Raw genomic sequence first — 24,231 nt, forward strand, 5'->3', positions numbered from 1 at the left:
TTATTTCAATTTTTTCCTCCCTGCCAGTGAGCGCAGTGGCAGCAATCCCTCAATCCATTCATTGGCAGCCAACATCATCTCCTGCCAAAAGGCAACCTCCTCTTGCGTGGAGTCCATCCAGTCCACAGAGATGCCATAGCTCAAACCTGCGAAGAACAAGAAAACTACAACGTTGGGAGCTACACAAAGAGTTTCTACTCCATGCAAAAATACTCAATGGGATGTAACTGTTGTAGGCAGTGTCTTAGCATAAAAGGTGCTGACTTCCCCTCAGCAAGTTGCACCCTAAACACCTCCTGTTCTTCTGCTAATGACCTCCATTTTACACCAGAGTGCAGAATGAAGTCAATGTAAAAGCCATAAAACGCAAGAATCCTAAACATAACCTGCCAAGGACAAGAATATTGGGCTCAAGCCCTTTCTGCATCTTTCGGAGTGGTAAAGAAGGTCTAAAAGGTTTGGTTTTCCCCTTAAAAGATTTTCTTGTGGACAGGGTGGGGTATTTGTCAAAATTCTCTTGCTCTACACTTCATTTATATAGGAATCAAACATACGATAGCGGAAAAGTGTGTACATTAATTCCAAGTCGATTATTCAACCAAATTTTCACATGCCAACCACTTGACAAAGAGATAAAGGTCTAAATTTGGATCACAGCTTAGCTTGGGGTTGGTATTTTTGTATCTTGCTTGTGAGCTTATTCTTATTGCCCCTTCCCACTGGATAGTTCACAACCCTCCCGGTGACATGTTAGAGACTGAAAACAGAGAACACACAAGCAAATCCAATAAACATATGTACACCTGCAAGGCAGACCTTCCAGCTACTATGAGCCTTTTCCTGATACTCTCAAGGAATAGTTATCCTTTATTGCAACATTCTGAAATCTTCTGTTTGCCTTTCATCTTTCAGAGAGCCTTCTTGCTTAACTGTAAATAGTTTAGAAACCCTTAGATATCCCACTTACAAAAATACAAAGATGAACATGCTATCTGTCAAAGCCTAGGTATGGGGTACACTGAAAGCTAGGATAGGATGTTTAGAGAGGGACAAACCTTGATGCTGGACAGCTGGACAATGGGAGATGGATCCATCTGCTCTTTACAACTGTGGCTTAAAAATATTGGAATTTTCCTAACTTCAAGGATGAGTAACCCCATTGAAGTAAAACACTTCCAGCTAAGCACAGGTCTAAGTCCTTCTCTGAACTGGAATCTCACGCCATCAACTCCCAGAGACAGTGACTGTCTCCCCGTGGAGCAAATGGCACCCCTGCTGAGGTCTTTCAGCACTAAATAAAAAGAAAACAAAAAACCAACACTAACACCTTAGTCTACACCCAGACAACTCCATTCTTCCGATTTGCGATTTAACTCCAGCTGATGTACTCTCAGTACTGATTATCTACCAGATCAACTAGTGTAGCTTGCCCTGTTTTTCAAATATTAATTATTCCTGCTACTAAAGCATTTCAAGGGAAGAGGTGATGTGGACAGAGTCACCAGGTGGTGCTGTCCCACATGGCACTCAAGTTCATCTCTGAGCGCTCTTCCCTGGTAGGAGCAGCAATATAATGTTGATTCGTAATGCAGCCTGTTTTCCTGTATAAAAAAACTCTCTAATGGATCCAAGGAGATTCCTGAGTTTTCCCAGTCCTCAGAGCTGACGTTGGCAGAAAATGTGGGAATAGAGGGTTGCTATCATGGTACCAGGGCCCCTTCCATCCAAGACAGTGCAAGTATCAAGACTCTCACCAGTTACTGAAACTCCCCATCCCTGGTTTCTCCCCAATAGAAAAATGCTCTGAAACTTCCTGTTATATCTGGTGGCTCAGCAATATGGTAACAGTACTCATTTAATGTAGAGGAAATCACTTACCTGTCCCGAGGCCCAGCCTGATTCCTCCAAGGAAATGGTTGGTAAGTTTTTCGTGATCCCATACAGTCAGTTCAACACAAGCATCCTTTAGATCCTCTGTATGAAAGCCATCATATACAATAGTGTGATTGAAAACCGGGTTTGTGTCTCTTTTTATGACTCGGGTCTTTTGGTAACTCTTCTTACTGGTGTCTGGAAGCACATAGCTTTGAAAGGAGAAAAAATACAGCATATAGTATTGAATATCACCTGAGATTTGAATTGTTCCTACAAAGTTCCTCAGTCTAAACAAGCCTCAGTTCTGAAGAAAGGAGGAATTGGGTCTCAAAATAAGAAATTTCTGTAGATTTAATGGGAAATGTTCATAATTCCTGGATAAAACTTTTTTTTTTGCCAAGAAAATCCATTTTAAAAGCAAACATTTTCAGAAAGAAGGGTACTTGCTTAAAATTTCCTGCTTTTGGCAAATTTTTTTTGCAAACTGACACTTTACATTAAAAAATGAACATTACTTTCACATAGTTCTATTTTCATAAATTTTTTTCACTTAGATGCCTAAAAGGGCATTTCAAAATGATCAGTTAGGCTTCTTGAGCAGCAAACCTTTCTGCAGGAGAACTCTGTAAGGATTTAAAATACACAAAAAACATGGTGAGCACTTCAAAGCACTGAAAAAATCTTACAATCCCCTTAAAAGATTTTTAATTTTCTGGAATATTTGCAGAACCTTCTCCCATATAACAGGCAGAACTGATGTTGCAGGCTGCAGAAAACATGCACATACTATATACTATGGAGAAGGTTAAAGCAGGATCCAACTGTCTACATGTCAGTTCTGGCAAGTCCCTAACAAATTCCCAAACTTTGCATGCAAGCCCGTATCAAGGCAAAATTCACAACTTCATGTGACCGCACTGGGCTGAGGTGCAGGGCCCAAGTATTCCGCTAACTCAGATGTTATTGAGGCAAGTCACTGAGTGAGGCACAGACAGTGACCGACCAAGAGCTTTATCACAGTAAGGATTTTCCTAATTTGGTCACAAGTGAATAACAAGGGCAATTCTCTCCTACAGAGCCCAATGCAACATGAAGGCTTTACAGCATGGAGGCACAACTAGGTGTGCCTGAGAAAAGAGAAGAAAACATACTGCTTTGTGGAGGAACAGACCCAGAATCAAAGCCAATACCATGCTCATGCACGTACCATTTCACGAAGGAGTCAACTCCAGAAGGACGCAACTGCAGCAGGTCCTTGACGTCTTTGACCCAAATATGAACTTCGCCAGAGGGAGGATTCTTGGGACCTGCGATTTAGGAGAAGAGAGAAACTGTCACGCCAGCCCTCACAATAGCTAGCAAAATGACAGGCTTCCTCTCCAGGGACCTGAGGGAGCAACAACGTGACTTCTCTGCGTATGCACTCCCTCGCGAGCTCTGCACCCCTCTGCCAGGGTGCCACAGGACTACTACCAGCCCCGTCACACTTGCAGTTGCAGAGGGCTCCTGACACAATGTGCTGGTGCTGCTTTGAAACAGGGAAGGAGAAGGAACTGCTGGGCAAACCCAACGTTGTGCCTGCCCCGCAGTAGGAGGGGCTGTGTGTTGCTGCTACCACATCACAGCACCCTACAGTGCCCACAGTGCTCATAACAGCTGATGAGTTTGAGGTCGTTGAGCCCTTCCTCTCTCCCCAACACTTTCCCAATAAATCCAGACGTGAAAATCAGACGTAGGCTGCAGATAGGGCTATCAAGCACTGTGGTTGTGCCTTTGTGCTGATCTCTAAGATCTTGCTCTAATGAGATTACTCTTTAACCAGCCCTTAAACAGATGAGGCATTGCAAGTTGCATGTCTACATACGGGCAATACTTCTTAATGCATGAAACACATTTTACCTAGGCTTCCTGGAGGGACATACTTAATAGACAAACTCATCACTCCTCGATGATCCACACCATTAACAGCAGAAAGGCTCTGAAACAGAAAGAGTTATGATTGACTAAATGAGGAATTGTGTAAACATAGCAAGGCAAACAGCTTTTGAATTCAATGGAGAGGCACAAATGGACAAACTCTGATTTTGCATGGCTGGGGCAGCCCATTCTCAGGGCAGCTCCTTTCTTTGTGCCCTTGTTCTCAAGCTCAGTCCCTTAGAATCAAAAGCCTGAGGATTCAGAGCAAGGCTGCCCTTCCAGACCTGTGCAGCTGGACATAATTAAGCATCTTAGTTCTGAAAGACAAATGTCCTTTATTTTGTGAAAAGGGATCTCAAATCAGACTTCTGAAACCAGAAGCATGCAGGAAGCTGTACAGGCTTTACAAAAAGTGGCACCTAAATATTTACCTCTCAAGGCATGTTCAATTGCATCACCAAGTACTCTGCTGTCTATTTTTAAGGGATGGTCTTTATGTGAGTAGAGAAAGAGGCAAAGTCATGTCAGAGTTTCTGTTGATTAGTGTCAGATCACATTTATGAAAGCGTCCCTACAGATCAGTCACCAAATAAGACCTGAGGAGGCCTGTGTTCAGAGCACTGAATACTGCACTAACGTGTCCAGGGCTTGTGGGTGTTTTACTGCGCTTCCCTAGGTACAATTCAGGTTGTTCTGCTCCACCACACCACCCAAAGACCTCAGAGGAGTTAGGAAGGACTTCTGCCACTCCTAAAAGCTTCAGGGTTGGGCTAGAAAGTGGGATTGCAGCTGAAATGCACTTACTCGGGGCTTCAGCGGGTACCAGTTGAGTTTCCTGTTGCTCCAGTCCCAGCTGGCCAAGTCTACTTCAATCTCTCCCAAGAAACTGTTACGTCCCAGTGGATCATTGTGCCAAACAGAGAGATTTAATTTTTGGATCAGCAATACCATTTTCTCTATTTTATACTAGAGGAAGAAAGAGAAGTCAGGTTGTTCAAATTTTTCTTCTGTTTCTTTCACAACCGGAAATAAACTACTCAAAAGCTTGAATAAGCTCCGAGACACTCAGACCCACTGTACCCATGCACTAATGGACTGGCCTCGCTCTGAACATCTCTTTTTTTAGTCCTGCAGCAATAATACCACCCTGACAAAGCTTTTCTGCTGAGCACAGGGAAACCTAGCACTCCGTTCGTCACAGGGCAAAACCAATATTCTTTCAAGAATTATTAACACAGGCCCGGACATTGTTAAATAATCCTCTATGCTTTGATGAGTAACGAAGACCTTTCTTACTAGTCCCACGCCTCATGACTGTGCGCCAGGGAAGGGAAGAACACTCCTTGCTCTGTCTGAACACAGCACAGGCTGCAGGTCCCTATCTCATCCAAAGATCACTGTGCGGTTTTGACAGAGAAATCTTGGGTGCCACACAGATGGATGCAGAAAAACCTTTAACATCTCTGCCCTCACAAACACAAGGGAAGAGCAATGCAGCATTGGCAGGAGGCAGGTGAAGAAGCCTGGCCAAGAAGGCAGGATCTTTCCAGACCTGAAGGCAGGATCTTTCCAGACCTGACGTGGTATGGGTGCCTGCTACAACACAGGTTTTCAGAGCATATATTTGTTCTTACCCGTAACACCTCATTGTAAATGGGATTCACTGTCCTCTTCTTCACTGAAGTTTTCCTCTTACCCATTCTAGCTTTGTCTGGAAGCAGGTAAGTTTTAACATACCTGGAAAAGAAAACGAACTCTAGCTGGATATTTTTCCGTATTGCCAAGCTCTAATAAACGGGCAACACTTGTGAATGGTGACATGTCCAACCTGGAGTTGACTCTTTGAAGGCAAACCTAACTAAGACACCTACTAGGATATTAACTTGGTTTGCATGTGAAGTTACAAATCTTACTGGAGATGGGTGAATGCCACCAACATTCAGAACAGGCAGCTGTCTAGACAATATGGGAAGCCAGCAAGGCCATATATCCACTTTCTGAAATGCCCATAACTATAGCATCTCTGTGCATTCAAAATCAGGGTGAAATTGAATGGAGAGGAGGAAAGAGGTGGAATGTCTTTAAGTCTCTCTCTCACGGTTCAAACCCAAGCTCCTTTTCATCACTTTTCAAACTAGAGATCACTAACCTCTGTACAACTACCATTGTGCCCCTAACAGCACTTCTTTACGGACTTTCTTTTCATATAGATATGTGTCTGCACCACTGGAATTACTACCAAAGTGTATTCACCATGGGGAGATCAAGGTTCACATGGATGCAAGGAGAACATATTCCAGTGATAACAGGAACTGTCTTTGTAGTGATCAAAGCTTTCTCAATCTGTTCAAATTCAAGTCTGTGGCAACATATTTACTGATGCCAATGGCTCCAGAACCATCAGCTAGGAAAGGCCCAGCAGTAAGCATGCACCAGAAATCTGAACGAAGGAAGAAACCATGATATTTAAAAAGAGAAAACATAAGAAAAAAATCCTCCAGAACACAAAATTCAGCAATGTAGAAGTCACAAGGCACAAAAGTGTCACTCACGGGTCTGATCTGCCTTTCTTCTCATCCACGACAGCCAAGTCCTTGCACTGGGACACATGAACCTGGAACTCCCGGTTCTTCTCATCATAGTCTAAAGCAAACTCCACGGTACCTTGGGCATCCACACTCCCAAAATCGCCGCTGTAGACACTGAGCACACTGCCACTCACCTGCCAGGTGGAAGAGCAATGAAATAGGCACCCTCCTGACTTGGTTTCTGGACAAAGACGATAGGCTGAAAAGTGCATTCCCAGAGAAATAATCTGCAATTTCTGTTCTTGTGTAGTATTGTGTCCTTGACACAGAAATGGTACATATCTGCAGCTGTGCTCAAACAAGCAAGGGCTGGGGAACCTGAATAAGGGTCTCACAAGGATGTGCTATCCTAGACCAGGACTTAGAAGCACTATTCTCCTGAATGCTCAATAAAGGCAGAAGATTTTTCACCCCTAAATCCCAAAACTTTGGGAAACAGAGTCAAATATTACTGCGGGGCCACACAAGACTCTTCCCTTTCCCCATGTTTACAGTATAAACAGCTGCTATCCTGACCCAGTATCATCACTAAGAAAGAAATATACTACAAGAACTTGAACTACCTGTATATAAACTTATTATTTCTGGTAAATATAGTCACGCAATTGTCAATCAATTTTTAAAATAGGCTAGTAAGTACCATATCAGACTATAAATATAGGAAAAACTGTTACTATCTTGTTGCTTGCTCACAATGTGCATGGAGCTGTACAAAACAGAGATAGAACCCCTGAACTGAAGAGCCACTGTCCCACCAGAGACAGCCTGTGCATCTACTTGCCACAATGGCACAGCACAATGACGTTTCCACAGGTATAAATCTTGGAGCTAGGCACTCAAGAGTCACTTGCTTTCCCAGAACAAACTGCATTTGCCGCTAGGCCTTGGGGTTCTTTTTTCAAGGCTTTGACTTTCACTGGTAGAAAGTGATGAACCAGAAACAAAACACAGCTCTAGAAAGATGAGAGAATTTTCTATTGCACCAATCACTCGTGATTCTTGATGGGATAACATAAAAGCTAATGCTGTTTACAAAGCAAATAATTAACCCTCTTGGCACTTTTCTGTGGTACAGTCATGAACATTTATGAAAAAACTTTCCTAGTAATTCACCCAATTCTTCTCTGTCTTCCCCTACTTCCTTTGGTTCTGAATGCCATTCTATTATAATCTACAAGAACCTGCTAAACATCTCCTCTCAGTCCCTGGAGCTGCATTTGCCATCCCATCAGGATATTCACCCCAGCAGAGAATCCTGAGCGACATTTTCAAGAACACCTGGATGACTTGGACACAAAAGGCTCATTTATGGCTCCCAGACTCACCAGACTAGGAGAAGGACTCATGTGCCCCAAAGTTCAAGGGTTTTTTTAACATATTTATCTACATTCATGACCTCTCCCTACAGCTTTGCTTCACATATGTTCTTTAAATCTCACATACACACCTTGGAGATACCTATAACAGTAATACAGCAAATTCAAGCACTTCTAAACAGCCCCCCACAAAACACTGTCTCTAAGGAATCTTTTAAAAATGCTCAACAAAACACACTCAAGCCTTTTCAGCTTTCCTTAGAAGCTGAAGCTCTACATCACACTTTTGCTGTCCAACTCCGAGTTCCCTCAAATTTGCTGATAAAGTGAAGCATGAGCTTGCAGAGGGCACCCGTCTGCAGTCCCAGCTCTCTCAGAGCTGGACCACAAACATGTCACTTAATAGCTGTGTGCCTCATCTCCCCACCCAGAAAAAGGCCACCCCCTCTCTCCTGCACACTGCTAGGCTTCAGAGCATCCGCACTCCGGAGTGGGGGCTATTGCTTACTGTGAATTTGTCTAACAATGACCCAGTGGGTCTCTAATTTGAGATGGTACCTGGAGACACTCCTTTAACGCAAGTAAGTAATTAATTGTCACCATTCTTTTAATAACGTACCATGCAGAAACCAACAGGATACTCCAGAGGCCACATCATCAGTATCAGCCTAAATGCAGTGTCACTGCATCCGACTGAGAAACCCTATCTAGCAAGATGTACGCGTTAAATACCTACCGAGGAGACAGATGCCATGTCGGACGAGTGGCTGCCAATGCTAGGCGTCTTTTTGTGCTTGTTAAACTGGAAGCTGATTTCCGAAGCCGTGTCTGATTCAGTCTGCTCAGAAAATAACAAGCATATTTAAGCTCTGCTGTATGAGCACTTTGCAACAGTACAGAGAAAAACCAATAGCTCAGCAGCGTCCCATTAAGCAGCGATCAGGTTAGGAGAGTGGAGGAGAGCGCAAGGAGTCTCCCCTGAGGCATTCCCTCTGACCGGCAGCGAACGTCATCATTAACTGCCTCCAAACAGAGCTCTTGGGAAGGGCACGGAACAGTGTGGTTTGAGACAGAGGGAAACACTAAAACTCCTCCAGGATAGAAGGGTTGGTCTCAGTTTTGGGGGGCTTTTTTCTTAAGGCTTTTCTCATTTATTTATGACATAACCAAGGCATGCTCTAAAGCAAGTACTGTCAGTGTCCAGGAGAAACACTCTCATGAAACCGACTGCCATTCAGGGGATGCTGAGAACATTATTCCAGCCATTTCTGGCATCTAGCCTACCTCAGACAACAGGAGAGGAGAGGATCTGCTCAGCTCTTTGACTCTTTCAGGTTCAAGAAACTGATGGGGTATCAAATGAGGTTTATTGTATGCTGCAGGTACAAACAAAAAAAGGCATCAAGATATCTTGTCAGAGTCAGGAAAATTTAAGAAAGTCACCTTTTTGTTTAAGGGCACAAGGAAGGAGGAAAAGCTTGTGGGAGGCACCAGAGTACCACCCACTTGCCCCATCTGTGTCTGCCATTGAAGCTGACCCTCCCCAAGACATAAACTGCTATCTAACATCTTAAAGCGATATTCAGTGTGTTTTTGTTCAACGTGTGGGAGTGTGCAAACTCCCTCTAGTGGCAATTTAATTCTCTTATTAGCCTAAGGATGCGTATCTTGTTTGCACCACTTTCTCTGCGTAGATTTAATTTAGACTAAAACCACACACTGCCTCCTTGTCAAAGAAACCAAACATGCTCACATTTTCATCTCGTAACATATTGCCCTGTACAAAAGAGCTGTAAAATATTTATACCTGTAATTTCACCCTTGCATACACCTCTCAAACACTCTGCTAGACAAAGAGGTGGGCAATAGCCTGATATCTACAAGAAAAAAGTGAGAAAGCTTCATCTCAACTTAGAAAGATGGTTACTGGACTGCTTAAATGTCTAAATAAAACCTATTTGTTCTATCTTTATCTTTTCTCAATAACTCCCTTGAAGATGACTATCTTCATCCCAGAAGAACTTGTTTTTAGAAGATATATGTGCATAAACATGCATGCACATACACACACTTGTTTAGCATGTTAGCCATGATGATACATTCTTCAGTGCTCAAAATGCCCAAGAGCTTCTTTGGCATTTTCTTTTTATATGATTTACCTTTTATATGACTTACCATGCATTTGATATTTACTATTTTTATTTCCAAACACGTGCAAAGCATTAAATCTAGCCCTCTCCACAGACTACTTGTTATACCGCAAACAAGTAAGAGGAGGGTTTCTGAGGATGAAGTCTGTGGCTCTAAATAAGCTTTAATAAGGGGAGGCTAAAATCTTGGCTGCCTGTGTGAAAATCATGTCACTGAACAGCGATGCATGCAGGGCCTGAAGCTTCAAGCCACCGTGCTGTATGACATACGTTGCTGCACCATAGGTCGGGGCATGCACTTGGCACGAGGCTGCCGGAGGGCAATGTCACGAGTCACAGGGCGATGCAGCGCGTCCCACCCGCAGGCTGCCTTCGACACAGCCCCGAAGGGGACCCTCCTCCCTCCCATGACCAGGGGTCGGGCTTACTTAAACAGGCTTGATCGTTTCCTCTAAGCGGCTTTACCCTTCCTTGGGCATCGCCTTCCCAGCCTTCTCACCTCAGTCCTGGCAGCCTTGGCCTTACCACTTTGCTTTTAGGCAAGCTCTTAGCTGTCCTCTTGGGCTTGCCAGTTTTCACCTTTTGGGGACTTTTATTGGCTTTCTTGGCCACAAAGGCTGCTGCTGCCTTCATTCAGGCCCCCTTCCTTGGTTGCTGCTTTTTTGGGCTTCTTGGTGGCACAGACAGGTTTCTTGGCCATGCGCTTCTTCAGGTTTGCTGCTGCTTTCTTGGATGCCTTCTCCTTAGCTTGTTTTGGTTTCTCAGACAGAAACTGCCACCATAAAGTATGTGCCAGCTGGTAGCTGAGGAGATGAGGCCAGCAAGCGGGGTCTGCTCTGGGTGAGGTGAGAGGCCCAGGCTGGGCACTGCAAGCCCTGTAAGTGTGTGACAGGAGTCTGCGGCACGACTCGCCCGCTGGATGCAAGCTCTGGCACCTCTGATTAATCCACTGTGCAGGCTGCCATGCAGCTCCCACAGTACTCGGTGGGGGAAGAGGAGAGACAGGTACAAGGTTCTTGCCAACTCTTTGAAGCCCTTGTGTTTTTTGCTGAAGACACTGAGTAACATATCATCAATCTAGCTGCAATTTCCTGGCTCTGAATTAAATTTTAGGCACTGTAAGCTCTCTAATTTGATGATGAAACAATATGTCATTTTCCTTGCCTGGTACATGGACAGAAGCACCATGGATGCAGAACTCGGGCATAATATATTACCTTCAGGGAATGTAAACCAAAAAGGAGAAAGAAAGATATTACTCACTCTCTGTGGTTGTGTAAATGTTCACCATGCTCTTTGCAAGATTAATGCTATTTGCTCGGGCCAATGCCTGAGCAGCAGGAGAATGATCCCCATCTTCCTCTGGAATACATGAAAAGCCAAATCAACATGGTAAATAAATAAACACAAATGAGCACTGTGTCAACAAGTACATGTGTGTGTGTCTCTCCTGGCTTGTTCACTCTGCTTAGAGCACACTGCAGTTACGTTACACAGGGCTGCTTTCAAATCATCAGTGTGCTTTAATCTCTCCCTGAAAAAAACTCTTCACACTATGATGGGAAATGTAAACACTAGTTTAACCCAGTCCCTAGAACAGACCAGCACTTGCAAAGAGCTTCCAGTGAAACACAGCCATCTGCTAATATCATCCTGAAATGAATGTAATAATAAGGCATAAAACCTGAGAAATATAAGAATGATCTGGTATAGAAAGGAAATATTTATGTTTACCTGAAGTGCAACTCAGGATTTTCATAGAAATGTTATAAGAGGTAGGAAATAAGCCAAGAAATGACACAGTTAAAAATCAAGATCAGATGAGTGTATGGAAAATCCTCTCAAATAGGTCTTACCGAGGTACATGAGGATTGGAAATTTGGAAAAAGAGCATAGTGAGCTCTCTCTTCCTAGGTCTTTGCTTGGCAGACAGCAGAGCTGTGGGCAATCAGAGCCCACATGTAAAAGGAAGTCCAGTTAACAATAACTTTTGCTCATATTAACAGTCACTACAAAAGCCCATCAAACCCAGAGAGAGACCGATAAAGTGGTGATACTTTATCGTTGACACCATCATGGTTGAGAAGATGGTATCAGAACCCAGAAAGATCAGACTCCTTGTTCAGTCCACTTTGATTGCAGTTTAATATCCAAATTCACTTGTGGTTTCCCAAAAGACCCAAAATGTCATTTAAACACTGACAGCCAGTGGCTATATCAAGGTAGCCTAACAGCCCATGTATTTATTAAACATTTTGCTTCACGCTTTATTTCTTCTATTTGTGTCAGACTTATCCCTACCACCACAAAGAATTCCTCCAGCCCCACATTTGAAGAAAGTACAGTCTTCCCAGTGAGTGAAATAAAGTAAGTTCCTGTGACTTGTTGTAGGTAGCGCTAAAGAAATGGAGGCTGTCCGGAGCTGAGGTGCTTGCAGGTAAGGCAGGAGGGCTGGTAGCGGGGAGGAAGGCAAGGGAACATGGCACTGCCCCCTTTTACACTTGCACCGCACTACACAAAATTTGTTTCCAGAGCTGTTTGCTAAACACATTCCACACATGCTATCTCTGCACAAATTGCAATATAGGATAAATGGACAAATGAAGAAAATGTGCAAAATGCAGAAGGGCTAGGGAAGAAAACAGCTTAGGGATGACTCTCTATTGGGGTTTCACAGGGTGCGGTTACAGCCCTCAGTACCTGAGTAAACAGCTGAGTCCGTTCCCTGAACGGCTTCTCTCTCTCTGGCTGGTTCACCGGGTGTTTGCTTGTCTGAAGGCTCACACGTTTTTTCCTCAGGTAGCTCTCCATTTATTTCCATGTTGTCATTAGCGCCCAAATCAAATCTTGCCTCTTTCTCATCATCGTTTTCACCATCTGTAAGCACAGGCTCGATCAGTATCTCCACCCTGCTCGCCAGGGAATTCGCTGTGTGCTTGCACTCTTCTGCCACGATAAACTCGTCTGTAGGCGTCTCTGGCTCAAACGTGCTGCCAGACACTTCTTTGGTAGGCGACTCGATTTTGATGGAAGGCGCTCGCCCAGGCAATCTGGATTTCTTCGAGCAGCGCTGTGCCGCCTTCTCTTCCTCTGGCACCGGCAGCTTCCCGTTGCTTTCACTCAGCGAGTTATTTCTTGTAACCAGGCTACCTTTGCTCTTGGCGTATGTAGATCTAGGAATGACGGAAACCGAGCCCTTCCTTGCAGGGGCTACATAGGTTGGTTCTTCCTCGCTAGAAGACAAGGTTATTGTCCTTTTGTAGGGGGTTCTTGTTTTGGTGAAGATGCCAGGTTTTTCTTCGCTGTTCTGGCCTTGCCCAGATTGCACAGAGAGCAAGCGGCACAGCTTGAACTGCCTACCGTCTGCCTCCACCCAGCTCGGGTCCTCTGGCACGTTTCCCACTGTCACAGAGTCTGCTCCCTTCTCCCAGAAGTTCTTCAAGTTCTTGAAGTGTTCACGATCAAGGCCGATATCCTCCTCTTTGTTACTCATTGATGAGATTGTATAGTTCACGCCTTGCTTCCCAGCCTGGCTGTTTTCCCCCGGTGTGGTCAGTGGTTTGGGGCTTGCCAGCAGCTTTCTATTTGCGAGGCTGTTCTCTGCTGGCCCCACATGATTCACAAACTGCTCAGATCTGGGGAAGGTTCTGCTTGGTTTCCTCTTAACTGGTATCTTGCTGGGAGCGTAAATTTCTTCAGGTGGAGTTTTTGCCCCTGCTGTGGTGCCAGTGGCCCCATCAACAGCTTCTCCTCCAGCTGCACTGCTGGGCTGAGGCACAGCATCCTCTGAAAGCTTGCTGGGCAATGCAGATACTCCATGACCTACAACGACAACAAACACTCACAGCTTGTCCCCCCACATCACATCCTATTTCCCTGGAAGGTTTGGGCTGCAGCTTCTCAAAGGGAAGCCAGAGGGAGTTTCCGGAAACCAGCAATATGATCCTAATTCTTCCCCATTTTGAGACTCTAGCAAGCCTCCTTCCATCTGAAGAAAGCCTTCAAAACTCCAGCCCTTCTCTCTGCAACAGGATGTGGCAAGAATCCACCGAGCTCTAAATTGTTGCTGTGAGTTGGGGATTTGTTTGCAGCTTTGCTTTCAGTTTGACAGCTCTCCTACTGGTTATTTGCTGTGTACCAAAAATACACTATACATTCAAGGCAGGAAGGAGAAGGTAACTTGGATCTGTGGGTTAAGGAGTTGTGAGCCAAGCACTCAGTTTAAAATGTACTGAGAGCCCGGAGAAGTTTTAGTCATTGGATTTTTTTTTTCTTGGTCCCTGCTGCCTTGGGCATAATTCATACAAATGTTGGCAGCCCATTCTTACATGCCAAGGTAAGACATATTCTTTGTTATTTATTTGTACACTCACAAAAAAAGCATCTTGTCTCTTGGTGTTTAATGTTGAATAACAAAAACGCCAATGGCTCACTGAACAAAAACCTTACCTTTTCTAGACAAATGCAAGCTGTTTGTTGCAGCCACAAATGGACTTGTTCCAGTGTCACTCTCTGAAGAAGAGACATCGTGTATACTGGATCTCTGAATGGAAAACAAACCCTATCAGTGTATATAAACTGGCAAGACTGGAAAAATGTATTTTATTTGAGCACAGACACCAGGGCAGGCAGTCTGTGGAGCCCCTGCCAGCAGGTACAGACTGTGTGAAGGTCCAAGGAATAATGAAACAAAGTGCAGAAGCTGTGCCTATACTACCTTGTGTGATGCAGACAGCAGGACAGAAAGTCTCGGCTTCGGTTTTGGCAAGATTTTATGCTCCTCTGCGGTATCAAGAGCAGGTGTGCTGGATCTGTGGGAGAGGAGAAACGCCTGAGCAAGGAGATCAGTGGTAGTGATGTGCCTGTTAGGGTGATCAAGAAGTCTTCAACATCATCTCAATTCTGCTCAACTACTTTGCAACTTTTATCTACTGACCGAGCCCAATACAAGGCTGCCCAGAGCTGGCGCCTTCATTTATTTTCTCCGTTACTGCTTGGAAGGACTGGGGAACATGTTAAATGGCCTGCACTTGGAGTAAGGATGAGTCTCCCACTGCAGTGAGTACAGAACTTGCTCAATAAAAACAATGGTGTTAACTTCTAGGTGTATTCAGACTTTCCCCTTCTGGGAGAAAACCGTAAGGAAAAACACAGGAAGCAGCAGTGCCAGAAGAGCCCAAGAGCCATGCAGGAGGGAGATCCATTTCCATGCTATGGCCCAGGAAGGAACAGGCCACACATCCCAGTGCAGGACAAAGGCATAACCAGATTGATGGAGGATTTAGAAACTTCAGGAATGATTATGACAACAATAGTTAGGGCAAAACTATAGTACAGGATATAAATCTTCATGCTTGAAATGTAAGTTAATTACTAACTCCTGGTAAATAAATGGAAGAAACACATATCACAGGCAGTTTACTTGACTGTTTCTACCATCTTTGGGAGTGTCTAGTGGTGGCTACTCTAGATGGAGAAGAGCAGTCAAGCTGGTGAGATTTCAGATGACAATGCTTTGTGCTTAGGGTTGAATCAGAAAAACAAAGCAAGCTTTTCAGGATTTAATCAACCCAAAAAAACCCCATTAGTACCATTGCTGTGCTGGTAAAGCAGGAGCATCTCGGGCTTGTTGACTGGATCCTTCATAAAGCAACACCCAATGATCAGCTACAAGAGGTTTGGAAGTGTCAAGGCCCATATTTAATATTTAACTGGAGCAATTGCCACCTGTGAACAACAATTCCTCATTCTGCTGACAAGAAAATGTGAATGAGAAGGGAGCAACAATAAATGAATATGTGAATATTTTAATTGCTTCTCCATAGTCCACGAATATTGAGTGAGGTCACTGATTTGCTCGTTGGAGTGCTTTTAGTGGGTGTTTCTGCTCACTCAGCACAACGTGAAATCCTACCAAGCCTTTATGGAGAGTGCTGAGCACTGGACACAGAGGTTGGCACCAGCAGGAAATGAGCAGTTTCCTCCAACAGTTCATTTTGTTAGTGTTGCTCCATGGCAAAAACTAAACAAATAAAACCATCATTACTTTGAAAAACTAACCAGAATATCCTGACATTAGAGACAGCTTCCATTTTACTGACCCCTTATCAAATCATGCAGGAAAAGACCTTTCTGGGATAAGCACATTAGCACTCAGTTATTAGGGGAGGATTGATATTCGGACAATTCCTGGAAAAAGGATTTTTAAAATATCCTATATAAGCTATTACTGAGTCTTGGAAACTCAGTTAAAGACCGGGATTTAACAGGTAGCATTCAATTTTCATTAGAAGTAAGAGCAGCAGCCAGAGCATTGCAGGAGCAGCGGCAGTTACCTCTCCTCTCCTGCGCCAGCAGCGTGCTCGGGGAAGGCAGGACTCGGGGCAGCTTTGCCTTCCAGACCTGTCTGGATGCGCTCGTTGACCTCATCTGTAATATAACAGAGACAATTGAGAAATGACATTTATTTAAACTTGTAATGGTCAGTGTGGTTTATTTGGGGAAAGGCTTGTTAAATGAGTCCCATAGCATAGACCCTGTGGATTTAACAGGAGATGGCTGATGGGGGGCTCTGCCTGCTGCCCCCGCAGATGGGGGGGCCCTGGGGCAGTGTTGCCCACGCTCCCCACGCAGCAAAGGCACCTCCAGGCCCCACGGGTCCGAGATGCCAAAGCGAGCTGCCTAATGCCTGATTCGCGCCAGGAGCTGTTGCATCACTGGAAACCTTCGCAGGACACTGCCGCAGCTGTCAATAAAGTTAATCCGATCCAGGATTTAAATTCAGCCATTTCCTGTTTTGACTCAAAGTCATCCGATCTTGGCAAACAAAGGAGGAGGCCAATACAGTTAATGAGGAGATCCCTGTTATTTTTACTGGCACAAGGCTCAGCTATGTCTTCTAAGCTCTCGAAGACCCTAAAGAAAAAACAATAGAAGACAGTAACCTTTACAGCAGCCTGACAGGGTATGAAGTCGCATTAGACGTTTTGCTGGCAAACAGGCTTTCTTGCTACTGCAAAACCAAAAGGATTAAATTCTCAAACAGCAATGAAAAACTAAGCTTAGTCTGGTCAACAAGATCCGCACATATTTATTCACATGCAGCTAGGTCTATTTTAAAGAGTAAATCTACCTGTTATAAAAACTGCCAAATCTCTTTAGGATATATTTCATTACACAATACAATAGAATCAGAGGCTCAAAGGTTTCAGATGTGACAATAAATAATATAGCCTCACTTGTTATCTGGTTAGAAAACTGCACTAAGCCCAAGAGCAGATCAGTCCTACGGATGGGCTGTGCTATCAATGTCACGCTGGTGCTGCCCGTGTGGTGCCATCCAGCATCAGCACTGCCAGCCCGCGGATAACAGGGATATCCCAAGACGGAGCTTCATTCCCCCTTGCCTGTGCATGCCCATGGAGCAGAATGCTGCAGTCCCAACTCTTCCTCCCCGCCCAGCACCTGGCCCTGTGGTGCAGGGGACCACGGCAAGCATTGCTCTGGGCTGTCTGTGTTAGGACCACGCGTCTGGCAGATGCATGAGATGGCAGCTGGGTGGCCCCGTGGTTTCCGCAGCAGTGGGAAGTCGGGGAGTCGCTCCTGCTGGAAGACAGGAGTCTGGTTGTGTAAGAACGTTTCTGAGAAAGGGACTGCATTTTGTCCATGTAAACGTTGATGTGCAAAAAGCATCACTGAACATCATTTTGGGAGAGACAAGCTGTGGCATGGCTGGCAGGCCACGTCACGTGCAGGCACGGGAAGGCAGGCTAAGAAGCGTTTATTTATACAGTGAGCCACGTCCTTCTCTTCTGCCCCAGACCCAAGGGAGGGAGATGACAGCAGGTAGCTGTTCTGGAAGTAGAGGAACCAAACACAGAGCTCCCACGTTTTCCCTCTGCCTGTCATGGTTGAAAAGACCTTGACAACCAATGACTGCATTCATTTCTCACCTCACTTCCACTTCCAAAGGCATTGCATCATATTTGGTTTTCACTGACACTTCCCCCACAGACAGAGCTCCCCCCTCCCGGCCGGCAGAGGCAACAGGAGGTGTTCGCTTCCTCCCGTCCAAATCACTGCCCTTCAAAATGGCTCAGCCACTGACACATCTATACCTGGCTTCTATAACCACAAACAGGTTATTACTACATTATAATCCATCAAGACAAGCAAAATGCCCTTGCTAACTTTAGGATGAGACAGAATAAGAAGCAAATTCCAACAGAAATTAGTAGTGGCCTGACCAGTTTAACTTGTCCATACATATATTCATATACATATGTATACAGCCACTCCTGCTCTAACACTTTTGCTGCTTTACTCATTTCCTATCACTTTACAAAGACACTCAACGCTTGGGGAAAGCACAGCTAACCGTGCCATCGGGGCTGACTTGCCTCGGCAGGTGGATAAAATGGTCTCTTGTCCTAGATGATTTTTAGCTCTCATCCATTGCACACAAGCTCAAGGAGAAGTTATCACCAAATTCATCCATCTGTGCTGCTCTGCAGGCTGTAGTTTAAATATAGGGTATCTATCTATTTTGTAGATTTATATTACTGCCGATTACTAGTGTTTTCTATTATAATCAATATGAACTATGAAGACCCTTAGGGATCCACACAACCCTCCCTTCTGAAGGTTAAAACTCTCCTCCAGAAAAGGCCACCGGGCATTTTCCTGTGCAGGCAAGAATTTCCACCCCTCCTCAGCCCGTTTACCGTGCAAGGGGAATGCCAGCAATTACCTCAGCGGGGCTTTTCCATGCAGAAATTTTCTCATTTCACTCCGTAACACAGTCATCAAAGACTTAAATCAGGATTAACAGCCCTGGAGTCATGAACATGTTACACTGATTTGGCTAAATGGACACGCACCCCTTCGTCACCTTGAAAGCTGACAGAAGGTGAATGACTCTGATCTTTCCAGAAGAAGAAAAAAAGGTGTCAAGATGGCAAGCAAAGGTCCTTATCTCATCTACTGCAGATTGAACATGAGCTGCACAGCCAAACCATTTGTAAAGGGGCTTCATCCTTGTTCCCTGATAGGCCAAGTGCTGCTCTCACCAGCGCAATACTCTTGCTGACAAGTCAGTGAGAGACGTGCTTGCCCTCCCGTGTGAAGGGACCAATCTATACAGTAACCACCGCAGGAGCTGAGCACACAATAAGCAACAGCAAGGTGAAAATACTAGCTGCAGAATCTTGCTCCTCAACCAGCGCCATAATATGGCAATGGGAAAAGTAAGAGGAAGGAATAAAGTCTCGTTATACCCATGCTTTACCAAAATAAGTCTGAGGATAGAAAAAGAGAAAGAAAGGGAAGAAAAAAAGTTGAAAAAGAAATTAAGAGGGCTAAATCTAAATGTAACTACTACAGTAATCTAGTAACATTTGCTTCTTCCTTTTTAAAACAGCATTAGTCATGTAATTCACATGCAAAGACATAACTTGCATACTACTGCTATATTAATAAGGAGATTATTTTAGATGATAACCTGAGACCACATCTCATACGTGCACATCAGCAGTAGAAGGTAAATCTAAACCCAACAGTACTTAATTTTTGCTTTCCTGAAATGGCTGCAAGCTAAGGGTGCTGATGCCCCCGGCAAGGCAAAAGGCAGATGAATCCAATTCATTGCTGGCTGCTAGCTGGGCTGCAGATGCCGGAGCATTCGTCTGACCTGGGCCCCAGCAGAGGGGCTGCTGAAGCGTCTGTCTCTTCATGCAAAGAGGGTGCAAGCACAAATGCACATCCTCAAGAAGCAGAACATGCTCTGCAGAAATGGCCAAACAACTCTGTCGAGTTGGAAAAGGTTTTACATGTTTTAGCATTCTGGAGGGATGATAAAATAGTAAATTTAATGACATCATGAATCCTTAATACCAAGGATAAAAGCAACTTTGTATGAAATATGATGGGCCAGTTCTGCATCAGAGGCTCCAGTGAATCTCTGCTAAGTTATGAGAGTTGTCAAGGATAAGTAAAAAGCAAAAAGAAAAGGAGGCGTTCGGTTAGTGAAGTCCCTAGCCAGCGTTTAGCTTTGAGAATGTGTCTAAGTAATGTGGAGCTAAGAGGGGTATACTAAGCTCAGGCAATTAATGTTACAGAGATATCCTGGCCAACGAGGCCCATCAAACAAAGAAGTGATCTATATTGCTGCTACCCCACAGCAGGAACTGGGCCCAGGAAAGAGGGCTGAACTGGTGGAGATGACATTTGAGTTTTGGACAGATAACCCTTTACCTATGAGTAGCCGTTATTGCAAAAAGTTATAGGGTCCTTATGGAAGAGGCCACGGAAGACTTTGCTTAGAGCTGTCTATCAGGGCTATGGCTTCCCCAGAGCAGCAGCAGCCAGTAACTCACCACTCATGTCTGAGTATCTGTGATTACTCACCCTGACAAATAATCAAGGAGGTTATGTGAGACTGGGCTGCAGTCCCACCGTCCTGCTGCGGAGTCGGTTGGCCTGTCTTCAGTTGAGGTCTGGATGTGAATCACCCCCAGTTCTGCTTTGCACAAATGTTCAGCACGAAGTGCCAGCTCCAGGCTCATTACACTGGGACTCAAAGCCCAGTCCTGCTCGTTTCACACGGGGCTGATCTTTTCTATTCTCTGTCCTGAGCCGACAAATCTGATTTGATCTGTTTTACACTATGGCACAGCAGCCTGCATACCATTCTGACTTGGCCCCAAAGCCTTTTTTACTTTGAAAACCACATTGTGCCTTGGAATTATTCCCATGTAGAAAGCTAGGCACGGACCATCATTGCCCTCTCACAGTGGGGAAATACTTGCCAGAAGAGAGGCACCCTATCCCTTTGCAGAGATGTGACGAACCCCATCACCCTGGAGGCCTGTGAAAGCAGCCGGCTGTCTGTTTTTGTCAGACCCCTCTAGGAATTGGGTGGGTGTTTGATCCACACATATCAGTTTGATGCCAGAAATTGCCCTACATCACCCCTTTTCTTTGTTGCTTCTACGACGAGAAATGATACCAGTCACCTCTGACACACAGACATTTTGGAAGAAAGCAGCTGAAGTGGTGAAAAGGCACTTACTGCACATAGCTGGTAAACAGCTTTTGCCTTAGTCCTCTGCCACACTGTAATTTTTTCTTTGGGCCCTGATTTTGATAATCAGGTATTTTTTTCTAGTACTGAAAGCTTAGCTGAGAATCCCCTTATCCCAACACAAAGGCTGGTCCCCAACTGGCTTCCAGTACATACTTGACCACTTTTTTCTGGTCCATCAATTTGTTTTCTTAAGATGCACACTAACATACTTACTTTCTAGTTTGCCTTTTTTCCTTCTAATCGATGCCCGAAGCAGATCTGGCCCCTCTAAGTCTTCCTGAAACCGTTTTGCCTTCACTTCCGAAAACCATTCACCTGTCACAAACTTCTTCTTCTTTTCATCCTTGATGGAGCCTTGTATCCGCCTGAAAGTCAATGAGAACATTACACACCAAAAAGATCTCCAAGGTTTCGACTTCTCCTGAACTACCTTCATAACAATTGTCCATTCGGTTCACCTGTCTGATACTACGAAGTATCCAGAGATTATTCTCTGCAATCACAAGGGCCAAACCAGCACTAAAACAAAAGCTGATTTATTCTTTATCTGAAATGGGAAAAACACCTTGTAAATACAGGTCTTCACCTCTTCCAAATTTTACAAATCAAATCAGAGTCACCTGGCAAGGAGATTTGTCCATTTGCTTTGCAGCCCTGAGGGTTTGGGAAGGGGTGGGGCTGTTTGCAGGTCTTGCACTTCTCCGTTTTATTTATCTATTAATCTCTTTATGAGCGGCAAAGCCTTTTGGATCAAATCTGATGCAAACCATGCAAATAAACCATGTTATTTAGGGGACCAACCTGTCCCAGCAGCATTCTCCCCGGACACTGCACCTCTCCCTGCTCCTCCTGCCATGCCAATTTTGGCACTTAAACAGTTAGTTCTCCTTCCTGAGCACAGCTTCTCCTCATGTAACTCACTCGGGCACACCCAGGGCTGTTTTTTGGCACCTAAACCCCTCAGTGCTGTGCTTGCTAGCCTGTACTTTTAACCCTCCTCCGGTTATTTTGTTTTTACACCACAGCTTGCTGAATTAGCTGCCTTCCAGCTGGCACTGCCTCCCACAGCTCACCACAATTCAGGGTCCCTGCGAGACCTGAGAGGCCAGAGGAAACTCCCACCTCAGTCCAATTCTCAGCAGGAAAAGCAGGAAGAAGGGGCAAAACCCCAGATAACTGTGGAGCCTCGAAGGGTCACATTTGGCTACCTAAAGGCCAGAAGGGAACAGGAACGGGATAACCGGGCTCAAGCCTCTGCAGGGGGGCCCAGCAGGACTGACAGCCAGGGAGCTGCAGAGCTCCCATCTAGATCAGGGCTGCATCTTCCCCCATGAGGATCTCGAGGTGCTGAGCCAGAGGATATGTAGGAATACCTTTTAATCTTGTTGACACCAGTTCAGTGTAATGCCATTGACTTCATTTCCCCCAGAAGGCAGACTGTGTTGGAGCCAAACATGTCCACACTTGCACTAAAGGTCTTACTGCATGTAGCCACGCCGACAGCAAGGGGCACTTGGCACCACCCCAGTTAGGATCTAGCTCACTTTGCTCCCAAATTAAAGCCTTCTGTGCAACAGCTTCCAAAGAGACGTGAAACAAAACTGAAATAACCCAAACACTCTTTTTCCCAAACCTCCACTGCAGAGCAGAAATTTTACTGCATTTCAGAAAAAGAAAAAAAAGAAGAAAAAAAAAAGATAAAACCTTTTTGAAACGTTGTTTCAATTCAGGGGAGATACAGGTGCATGCAGACACATACACCTCAAGCCCAATCTGCTTGCGTGCCACCACCAGTTCTCAGTCTCCCCAGCTCTCACCCCTGAGCAGAGGCCAGGGCACGTATGCTCCCCGGAGCCTGCTGCAAAGCTACCCACTCCCCCTTCAAGCCTTGGGCATCCCTCCTACATGGAGCTTACTCTTTTCTGGCTCAACAGCAAGTTGAAGACTCACATCCTTAACAGGGGTAAACTGGCACAGTGCCATCCACACTCACTGAGCTACTCGTTTCTTGCCGTGGAGAGTTCGGTGCCAGCTTCCTGAGCCTGGTGCATACTGTCAACCCAGATGGTCTAATGGCTGGTATTTCAAAAGTGACAGCAGCAACAAGCAATCCCGATCAACCAGACCTGAGCTCCAGAATGGCCAGTGGCAAGTGAGCTGAACTGAGAGCGATTCCTGGCTCTAAAACGGCTGCCCGCAAACCTTTGGCAGATCATGTAGCCTCTCGCTGCCCTGCTCTGTCTGTACTATGGATGCTGCATACACACCCACCTCAAAGAGCACTGGAGGGACACAAAGCAGAGACAGGGATGCAAAGTCTCATTTTAAAACACTCTACGGGATTTCTGTGCTACCGAGTGAGGAAAACAAGGTAGCAGCTACTCCCCTGCTCTGACCTCTGACACCAAGAAATCAGCATCCTCCTCCCCAGAGCAGGAAAGGGATTATTGCCCTTGGCGTCTCTGAGGGCTGCTGATTAACTCAAAAGGAGAGTCCAGCCCTGCAATCCTGCAGAGAGAAGATAACAGCGACAGCAGGATAGTTGAGAAAGCAGGAGGTACAATGAAAAGATCCGTCAGGATCTGAGCAAGAAGGGACAGCACTGCTGCAGCCTGCATCTCTCCTTGTTGCACGCACACACACACACTCTCTCCTTTCTAAAAGAAGTAAAAAAATCCCCCCAGGGGAAGCTCACATCCTGCTGTTATTGCGTGCTCTCTCACCTGATGCGATCCCCATCTTTCTTCTTCAGCTCTGCATCTCTCTGCAGAACCTTCATCAGCTTCTCATACTCCTCCTCGGTCAGGAAGCTCAAGTCCAACATCTTCCCTGCAATTTTCTTCAGTTTTTCAGACAGCTGAAGCAATGACACACCAGGAATTAATCCAGCCCAGATTGCCGCAATGCCATGGGCAGCCCCTGTGCAGCCTGCCCTGGTGCGCTGAGCAAGACGCGGCTGGAGAAAAAGGACTTCACAACAGCATGGCTTGGGTGGAAGTTGCGTTAGCACCTGGACTTGCACTTCCAGGCTCTTCACTGGCACATTTCTCTGCACTGCATGCCTTCCCCTGCCAGGAAAATTCTCTCAGCAAAATTAGGCTCCTTTGCTTTTCTTCAGGCACAGTCGCAGCAATTTGGAAGCCAACGTCAATCAAACAGGCAAGCACGGGAAGGAGCGAGCTCGCCGCCCGCCTTAGCTGCCTCAACAGGCACGAAAGCTCGTCTCACCAACGGCAACCCCAGCACCTCTGGCATGCGCTTTCTTCAGCAGGGAAGTCTGCCTCCGCGGAGTTCAAGCATTC

The 24,231-nt window shown here is 45.3% G+C and overlaps 1 protein-coding gene across 1 annotated transcript; it reads right to left on the reverse strand.

Annotated features, from left to right (window-relative positions):
• On the reverse strand, window positions 1–23,753 carry LOC104083399 (synaptotagmin-like protein 2). Its single transcript, XM_009586874.1, has 16 exons — window positions 23,653–23,753; window positions 21,143–21,294; window positions 16,182–16,275; window positions 14,564–14,657; window positions 14,296–14,389; window positions 12,547–13,668; window positions 11,110–11,208; window positions 8,981–9,072; window positions 8,433–8,534; window positions 6,345–6,514; window positions 5,427–5,529; window positions 4,597–4,758; window positions 3,775–3,853; window positions 3,083–3,182; window positions 1,879–2,084; window positions 1–146 (listed from the first exon to the last, which is right to left on the reverse strand). Exons 1-16 carry the CDS (start codon window positions 23,751–23,753, stop codon window positions 1–3), a joined length of 2,916 nt encoding a protein of 971 aa, XP_009585169.1.
• Between the last annotated feature and the right edge of the window lie 478 nt (window positions 23,754–24,231).

This window comes from Fulmarus glacialis, unplaced genomic scaffold (assembly GCF_000690835.1).
Source record: "Fulmarus glacialis isolate BGI_N327 unplaced genomic scaffold, ASM69083v1 scaffold3361, whole genome shotgun sequence".
Taxonomy (NCBI): Eukaryota; Metazoa; Chordata; class Aves; order Procellariiformes; family Procellariidae; genus Fulmarus; species Fulmarus glacialis.